The sequence below is a fragment of the Mustelus asterias genome, chromosome 10 (genome assembly GCF_964213995.1).
Source record: "Mustelus asterias chromosome 10, sMusAst1.hap1.1, whole genome shotgun sequence".
NCBI classification, from domain to species: domain Eukaryota; kingdom Metazoa; phylum Chordata; class Chondrichthyes; order Carcharhiniformes; family Triakidae; genus Mustelus; species Mustelus asterias.
The window spans coordinates 74,800,988-74,810,422 of NC_135810.1; the positions used below are offsets into that span (position 1 = coordinate 74,800,988).

Sequence of the window (9,435 nt, forward strand, 5' to 3'; positions counted from 1 at the left end):
AGCAGCTGCAGATTGTTGGGCTTGGACAGTGCTCTGCATAGCGCCTGATGTCCTGGGCTGAGATGATTGGTCTCCAATAATCACAACCATTGTCAGTTAAGACTTCAACCAGTTGAGTTTTATTTTGTCCAATTCCCTCTGACTTCAATTTTATTAGGGCTCTTTGGTCCAACTAGGGTCAAATGCTTCCTTGGTCTGAAGGGGATTCACTCTCTCTCTCACCTCTGGAGTTCAACTACATTATTTGCCCATGTTTGAACCAAAGCTGTAATGAGGTCTGGAGTGAAATAATCCCAAGGAACCAAAACAATAGCACTAATAAGCAGGTTACTGGTGATGGAGTGCTGTTTGAAGGCACCATCAATGACATTTTTCTGACATGTTACTGGTGATCAAGAGTGGACGGATGGGGCAGTAATTGGCTGGATTGGATTTTTCCTGCTTTTAGTGGGAAGGACATAACTGGGTAATTTTCCACTTGGACAGTAGCTGTAGTAGAACAGCTTGCGTAAAGTTGTGGCTAATTCTTGAGGACAAACTTTGTCACTACAGCTGGGTAGTGTTGTACAGCCCTTGGTGTATTCAGTTGGTTGTGGTATTATGTGATCTGAATCACACTGGCTGAAGACTGGCATTTGTGTTGGTTGGAAACCTCAGGAGGAAACCAAGATTAATCATTCACTTCTGGCTGATGATGGTTGCAAATGTTTCAGCCTTGTCTTTTTGCACTCAAACGCTGGACATTGCCATCATTTGTGGATGCAGATGTTCATGGGAGTCTTCTCCTCTCATTGATTGATTGTTGAATTGTCCACCACCGTTCACATATCTTATGGCAAAGCTGCAGAGCCCCCCCCCAATATCTTTTGATCCCTTTAGCCAAAAGGACTATATCTAACTCCTTGTAAATATACAATGTTTTGGCCTCAACTACTTTTTATGGAGAAGAATTCCACAGGCTCACCACTCTCCGGGTGAAGAAATTTCTCCTCATCTCCGTTCTAAATGATCTACCCTGCATCCTCAGACTGTAACCCGTGGTTCTGGAATGCCCCACATTCCGGAACATCCCTCCTGTAACTACCCTGTCCAGTCCTGATGAACATTTTAAAATAAGTTAAAACACAATCGATATTTTATTTAAAACATTAAATGAAATGATAAATGTGATTAAAAACTTCAACGTACCCATTGTCATAATATCTGTATTTCCCATGCAGTCTCCTACTCTTTCCCCCCCCCCATTTCCTTTTCCTCCCCTCACCCTTCCCTAAACTACATAATTTTGCCCACCCCCGCAACATCTTCATCACATCATTAAGTGCCTAGTGGGGGAGTGGCAAATGTGGGGAAGGTTTGCTACTCCAACTGGAGATACAAGCCATTATGATGCCATACACAATGAGATTTTGCGAGCCCTGTCTATACCTTTTCATTTTTTTAATGCGAGCGTGGAAACTTGTGTCTCTAAACTCACTTGTGGGACTTTTTGGCCAAAAAAAGTTAGAACATAGAACATAGAACAGTACAGCACAGAACAGGCCCTTCGGCCCACGATGTTGTGCCGAGCTTTATCTGAAACCAAGATCAAGCTATCCCACTCCCTATCATCCTGGTGTGCTCCATGTGCCTATCCAATAACCGCTTAAATGTTCCTAAAGTGTCTGACTCCACTATCACTGCAGGCAGTTCATTCCACACCTCAACCACTCTCTGCGTAAAGAACCTACCTCTGATATCCTTCCTATCTCTCCCACCATGAACCCTATAGTTATGCCCCCTTGTAATAGCTCCATCCACCCGAGGAAATTGTCTTTGAACGTTCACTCTATCTATCCCCTTCATCATTTTATAAACCTCTATTAAGTCTCCCCTCAGCCTCCTCCGCTCCAGAGAGAACAGCCCTAGCTCCCTCAACCTTTCCTCATAAGACTTACCCTCCAAACCAGGCAGCATCCTGGTAAATCTCCTCTGCACTCTTTCCAGCGCTTCCACATCCTTCTTATAGTGAGGTGACCAGAACTGCACACAATATTCCAAATGTGGTCTCACCAAGGTCCTGTACAGTTGCAGCATAACCCCACAGCTCTTAAACTCCAACCCCCTGTTAATAAAAGCTAACACACTATAGGCCTTCTTCACAGCTCTATCCACTTGAGTGGCAACCTTTAGAGATCTGTGGATATGGACCCCAAGGTCTCTCTGTTCCTCCACAGTCTTCAGAACCCTACCTTTGACCCTGTAATCCACATTTAAATTAGTCCTACCAAAATGAATCACCTCACATTTATCAGGGTTAAACTCCATTTGCCATTTTTCAGCCCAACTTTGCACCCTATCTATGTCTCTTTGCAGCCGACAACAGCCCTCCACCTCATCCACTACTCCACCAATCTTGGTGTCATCAGCAAATTTACTGATCCACCCTTCAGCCCCCTCCTCTAAGTCATTAATAAAAATCACAAAGAGCAGAGGACCAAGCACTGATCCCTGTGGCACTCCGTTAGCAACCTGCCTCCAATCCGAAAATTTTCCATCCACCACCACCCTCTTCGATCAGACAGCCAGTTACCTATCCAATCGGCCAACTTTCCCTCTATCCCTCACCTCCTCACTTTCATCATAAGCCGACCATGGGGGACCTTATCAAACGCCTTACTAAAATCCATGTATATGACATCAACTGCCCTATCTTCATCAACACACTTAGTTACCTCCTCAAAAAAGTCGATCAAATTTGTGAGGCACGACTTGCCCTTCACGAATCCGTGCTGACTATCCCGGATTAATCCGCATCTTTCTAAATGGTCGTAAATCCCATCCCTAAGGACCTTTTCCATCAATTTACCAACCACCGAAGTAAGACTAACCGGTCTATAATTACCAGGGTCATTTCTATTCCCTTCCTTAAACAGAGGAACAACATTCGCCATTCTCCAGTCCTCTGGCACCATCCCCGTGGACAGCGAGGACCCAAAGATCAAAGCCAAAGGCTCTGCAATCTCATCCCTTGCCTCCCAAAGAATCCTAGGATATATTTCATCAGGCCCAGGGGACTTATCAACCTTCAGTTTATTCAAAACTGCCAGTACATCCTCCCTCCGAACAACTATTTCCTCCAGCCTATTAGCCTGTAACACCTTCTCTTCCTCAAAAACATGGCCCCTCTCCTTGGTGAACACTGAAGAAAAGTATTCATTCATCACCTCGCCTATCTCTACTGACTCCATACACAAGTTCCCACTACTGTCCTTGACCGGCCCTAACCTCCCTCTGGTCATTCTTTTATTCCTCACATAAGAGTAAAAAGCCTTGGGGTTTTCCTTGATCCGACCCGCCAAGGACTTCTCATGTCCCCTCCTAGCTCTCCTAAGCCCCTTTTTCAGCTCATTCCTTGCTAACTTGTAACCCTCAATCGAGCCATCTGAACCTTGTTTCCTCATCCCTACATAAGCTTCCCTCTTCCTTTTCACAAGATATTCCACCTCTTTCGTGAACCATGGTTCCCTCACTCGGCCATTTCTTCCCTGCCTGACAGGGACATACCTATCAAGGACACCCAGTATTTGTTCCTTGAAAAAGTTCCACTTTTCATTCATGCCTTTCCCTGACAGTTTCTGTTCCCATCTTATGCCCCCTAATTCTTGCCTAATCGCATCATAATTACCTCTCCCCCAATTGTAAACCTTGCCCTGCCGTACGGCCCGATCCCTCTCCATTGCAATAACAAAAGACACCGAATTGTGGTCACTATCTCCAAAGTGCTCTCCCACAACCAAATCTAACACTTGGCCCGGTTCATTTCCCAGTACCAAATCCAATGTGGCCTCACCTCTTGTCGGCCTATCCACATATTGTGTCAGGAAACCCTCCTGGCACACACTGCACAAAAACTGCCCCATCTGAACTATTTGACCTACAAAGGTTCCAATCAATATTTGGAAAGTTAAAGTCCCCCATGACAACTACCCTGTGACCCCCACACATATCCATAATCTGCTTAGCAATTTCTTCCTCCACATCTCTATTACTATTTGGGGGCCTATAGTAAACTCCTAACAACGTGACCGCTCCTTTCCTATTTCTAACCTCAGCCCATATTACCTCAGTGTGCCGATCCCCCTCGGAGTGCCTTTCCGCAGCCGTTAAACTATCCTTGGTTAACAATGCTACTCCTCCACCTCTTTTACCAGCTTCCCTACACTTACTGAAACATCTATACCCTGGAACGTCCAACAACCATTCCTGTCCTTGTTCTACCCACGTCTCCGTAATGGCCACAACATCGTAGTCCCAAGTACCAATCCACGCCCCAAGTTCATCTACCTTGTTCCGGATGCTTCTTGCATTGAAGTAGACACACTTCAACCTACCTTCCTGTCTACCGCTACCCACCCTTGACCCTGATACCTTCCCCAATACCTCACCACCGATTCTCACATTAAATCCTGCTGCACAGGATCCTGAGGTATCATTAAATTCCACTGGTGGTGACATTAACATTCTGCATGTGTGTGTTTAATTAGTCAAAGTAAATATGATGCTGAAATCAATTTCAATTGTGAGGTATTATCAATGCAATGGTTTTCCTTTTTGTTCTATATTAGATGTGATTGAAATGAAGAAAGGGTTTTTGGGTCTTAAGTTTTGACAGTCATTCGACATGAGTGGTGTCATCTTTGTCGAAAGCTGCACATTTTTGTGATTGAACTTACCACTGTATCAAGGGTACACAAAAGTCTTTGAAACAAATGAGAGACATTTTAAATTTATGGGAAGATATTACTGTAGACCACGGCATGCACATTGACCTTGGAAGCTGCCAAAATTCTTTCCAAAAATGTTGTTGCCCTGTATGTTGAGTATAAAATGTGAAGGACTGGTGTGATTGGTCCTTGCATTTGGTCTTGGGCATCATCCTCAGGATGGATTCCTCCTCCTTCCATTCTTGCAGCAGACTTTCACTAACATTGGATCCCCTTGTTGCAGCACAGTTGTTTTAACGAGTTAGCAAATGTTAACCACCTTCAGTTTGAAAGCAGCTTTGTACTGCATTTGTTTTGCTGGAGGACCCACTTCTGTTCTCTTGCCTTGTCATATGCAGTCTGCTCTACGTGGGAACATCTTAATCTCCTGTGCACTATCCTTACCATGCAGCGCTGTTGCCTACTTGGTCCCATGTGTCAATTTAATAATATAAAGTCATTTAAGCTTTCATTTCTGGGGTGAAAAATTGAGACCTACTACTAATGCAAGTAGCTGCATTGGGTTGTCAGCTTATAGCTGAAATAGCTTGGTTTTTGGTGTTGCAAAGATGGGTTAACTTATTCTCTGCCAGGTAAGGTACTCATCTACATGGTTAGACAATGGGGCGAATTTTGCTGTTCCGCTTGCCATGGGAATCGTAGCGGGCGAGGTGTGGACCAATGAAAGGTCCATTGACCTCGGGCTGGATTTTCCGGTTTCGGGGTGAGCACGGCCAGAAAATCCTTTCCAAGATATATTGTTGGAAATATCCATGTTATAGCATTGTAATGAAGTCTAATTCTCCTGGGTATTGGGTGGAGGGGATTGTTGGGTATTAGTGGACAAAAAAAAGTGTCTGGGCCCTCACCTAATTTTTTTTTCTCAAGTTATTTGGTTCCTGTGCTGGTGTGTTGAAAGAGGCACAGGAACAGATTCTTGAGGGTTGTGAGGGGAATATACGTGGAGTTTCTGTGTGTAGCTTGGTGATGCCTGGGATTTACCAACCGTGTTGTAGGTGTCCTTGCCCACATATAAATAACATGCCATCTCAACCTGTGCATTCTGTCTAAGGTTAATGTTGGAGGGCACAAACCAAGTGTATGAATGTCATTGCAGACTGCAGTTTTTCCGGCACAGTAGTTTTACTGGTGGGCTATTTCACTGTTTACCTTGTTTTCTCCATTTCTTTTTCCTTTTAGATTACACTGAACAAGTGAAAACAAATATCAAAGACAGCAGAAGACTCATTATTTTGGTGACAAAATCTTCTGATAAACAGTGGTACACTACATTTGAACAGCAAGTTGGATTGTATGATGCACTGATATTTAATCAAATGGAAGTTATTGTGATTGAGTTGGAATTTCATGATGATTACAGTGACTTTTCAGAATCAGTGAGGCATATTATACAAAAGAAAGGAACGATTAAGTGGAAAAACAGTGGATGGGTAAAAGAAACTTCATCGTTAAACTCAAAATTCTGGAAACAAGTGAGATACAACATGCCACCAAGATCTTCACGGTCCCGTCCTAAAATTGAGTATTACTAGACGTTAGACATCATCTCATATTTTGAGAGAATACAGACATTTGGGTATAGTCCAATGAGTCTTGGGTAAACTGCAGAGGTGGCTATTTCTGAGCACTCGGTGAATTTCCTCAGCTCCTCTCCCACTGTAACTTTGGTGAAAGTTCAATGGAAGTTCTGTTTACAGTATTACAAACCTCAAGGAAATTAACCCCCTTAACCGGTTATCCAAGTCAATGTCTTTTTTTTTTCTTCAATTGTTTCTGCAGTTTTAAAAATGTTGTGTGTTTTAACTGACATTTCTTATGTAATTTTACAACCGCACAAAGCATATGGGAGTATTGACAAATGTTACATAAATGTATGTTGTCCATATATATTGGGTGGGATCTTCTAGTCCTGCCATCCAGGGACAGGAAACTCCTGCTCGAGGTCAACTGACCTTTTTAATAGTCCGTTAACTTGTTCATCCCACTTGTAATGATTCCCGCGGTGGGTGGGATTGGAATATTTACCGCAGTGTGTAAATAAAAGTGAAGACAACATGATCAACAATTGCATTCCACAAGCTGATTTATAATAATATAATGTAATGTTGGATTTGTTTAAAAGTCAGGACAAAGAATCCATTTTTGAAATTTTGACTTTTTTGTGCATCTTATTGTTGATAAGTTGAATAATTTTGTGCAGCTAAAATCTTAAAATACCCAACTTAATTATTAGAAGTTGATAATGAGGAAGCAGAGTACAGACTATTTGCATGAAATAAAGTAATGAATCGTAGATGATGGTACATTTTCGTATTGAATTGTTCTTGCGATTGATGTGCTTTTATTTGAAAGGGTCCCTGTTTTGAAAAAGTACATTTTTTAAAAAAAACCAGATCTAATATGAAATAAATTTTTGCATCATGAAAATGAATCAGGACGTATACACGTGATTCTGGATGACAGAATTAGATAGATGTTTAAGATCTTTTTACCATGTAATCTACACACCTCTGAACTTCCATATTTCGTAGCTACTTCTTCTAGTAAATTGTTCTAAAGCATATATAGAAAGTAGAGTGAGCAAACCTTGGTGTCCAGTTGTTCAGCTCCATGACCTCTGTAAATCTGCTGGGAATTAAATCAGGATCCATGTGAGATGGATCACCGACTTCTCTGCTAGATTCTGCAGAACCAGTGCCCTGCAGTGGTTTCCGAGCAGGGTTACTAGCATCAGTGGTAATGGCCCTGTGACTGAAGTTCCCTCTTGTGCAGCTGGTGTGCTCAGAGAAAGGAGATGAACTGATTCTTGTAAGGGTGGAAAAGAGGCCCGTCTGGGTTCTGGCATGGGTTGCAGCATGTATCCAAATCTTTTTCTAAGGTTATTTTTATGTCCCCGTCTGAACTGTGTAGCATGTTCAAAGAGTGGTCCCAGGTGCCCCTCCTGAGTGGACAGCCTACATCACACTTGCATCTGAACTATCTGTCATGTTTCTAAGATGTGGACGGGAGGGATGGGATTGGGTTCTAAATTGCATGTTCTAGGTTCATGGAGGCAGCTATGCACCCAAATCAGCATCTTCCTCAATGTGTGTGATTTTGCTGAGGTAAGTGTCTGAAACCCAAAGTGTTCAGATCAGCCATGATCTTATTGAATGGCGAGGCAGGCTCGAGGGGCTAGATGGCCTACTGCTCCTATTTCTTATGTTCTTATACCAGTGTGGGCACCACCCATAATTATAAATCATGGTGGGGTCAGTGGTTGAGGAAACTGGTAGGTCAAGCACAGAGTTTTAGCCCAGCTTCTTTACCTGGTACCAACTTCAAACTAGTAATGTGCAATTTGATGGGGCTTTTTATATATAAATTGTATTCTAACTCCCATAGTTGCTATTTTAATAAAAGTTAACTATTGTATGGATGTAGTATGTCAAAGAAAAATGTAATGTAGATTCACACTTTTCAAATCATGGGTTCTTTATTTTCAAACACAGATATTTTCCATACATGCATCACCAGCATTTATGTCCTCCAAGATGATTTGCTGTGAATATATACTTCATTTGTGCACGTAGTCAACCATTCAGACTCTCTTTAATGCCGCATGTTTTTAGCCTAATCACGCTGAATATATGTTCGAAATAAAATCTGTTATTGAAATGCAGACTTGTGTTTCCTTGTATTATCTGCACTGTTGTATGTAATAGGGTGAATTCTAGCCCTCCAACACCAAGAGATATAGGGTACATAGTGATTTTCTACCAATTAGAGGCAGACTTGACCCTCCTGAATTTTTCAATACAGCTATTTCCCGTCTCCTACTTAGTTCAATGTGTTTTGCTTGTTAGCCGACACATCTCTAGTGGAAATGTGGTACTATGAATTTTATTAGCATGTATCTTGGTTTCACACGTACCAATCAGAACTCATCAGTACCACTAATGTACCTGATAGGTGGCGAGCTTGTAAAAATAACAATTCTTATCGGAGCCACCATCAGAAACCTGCGGTGGTTGGACTATAGTACTTGATTGCACCGCTAATGAAAAACACTGCATCTGTTTCCTTGTTATGATGTTGATACTCTGCCCTACTTTGAACCACCTCTCTCAAGTCTCAACTATCTCTAAGCCATTCAACTGCTTGTATAACATTCAGTATAAACAGAAATTTCCTCTAATTTAATATTGAGAAGACCAAAACTATTATCTTCCGTCCCTGACACACATCCTTTTCCCTACCGACCAGCTCCATCTCTCCCCCTGTCAACGACTTTGAGGCAGTTTGCAGTTTTGGTGTTTATATGTGATTCAGAAGTGAGCTTCCAATCACACATCCATGTCATCAGTGAGACTGCCTATTTTATTCCATAAGATAGCCCAATTCTGATCTTGTCTCAGTTCATCTGATACTGAATACCTTGTTCATGTCTTTTTTACTTCTGGACTTGTCTATTCCATTGCAATCCTGGCTGTTGACTCATAGAACATAGAACAGTACAGGCCCTTCGGCCCTCGATGTTGTACCGAGCTTTGTCCGAAACCAAGATCAAGCTATCCCACTCCCTATCATTCTGGTGTGCACCATGTGCCTATCCAATAACCGCTTGAAAGTTCCTAAAGTGTCTGACTCCACTATCACAGCAGGCAGTCCATTCCACACCCCAACCACT

At 42.4% G+C, this 9,435-nt stretch overlaps 1 protein-coding gene across 2 annotated transcripts in view; it reads left to right on the forward strand.

Moving 5' to 3' along the window:
- Nucleotides 1-8,426, forward strand: part of LOC144499681 (interleukin-1 receptor type 1-like) — a 53,860-nt gene extending 45,434 nt beyond the window's left edge. For both annotated transcript variants that reach the window (XM_078221949.1, XM_078221950.1), the window contains exon 11: nt 5,946-8,426. In XM_078221949.1, coding sequence (XP_078078075.1) covers nt 5,946-6,298 — 353 coding nt within the window. In that variant the 3' untranslated portion in view covers nt 6,299-8,426. The remainder of the gene's footprint in view (nt 1-5,945) is intronic.
- Nucleotides 8,427-9,435: the final 1,009 nt, after the last annotated feature.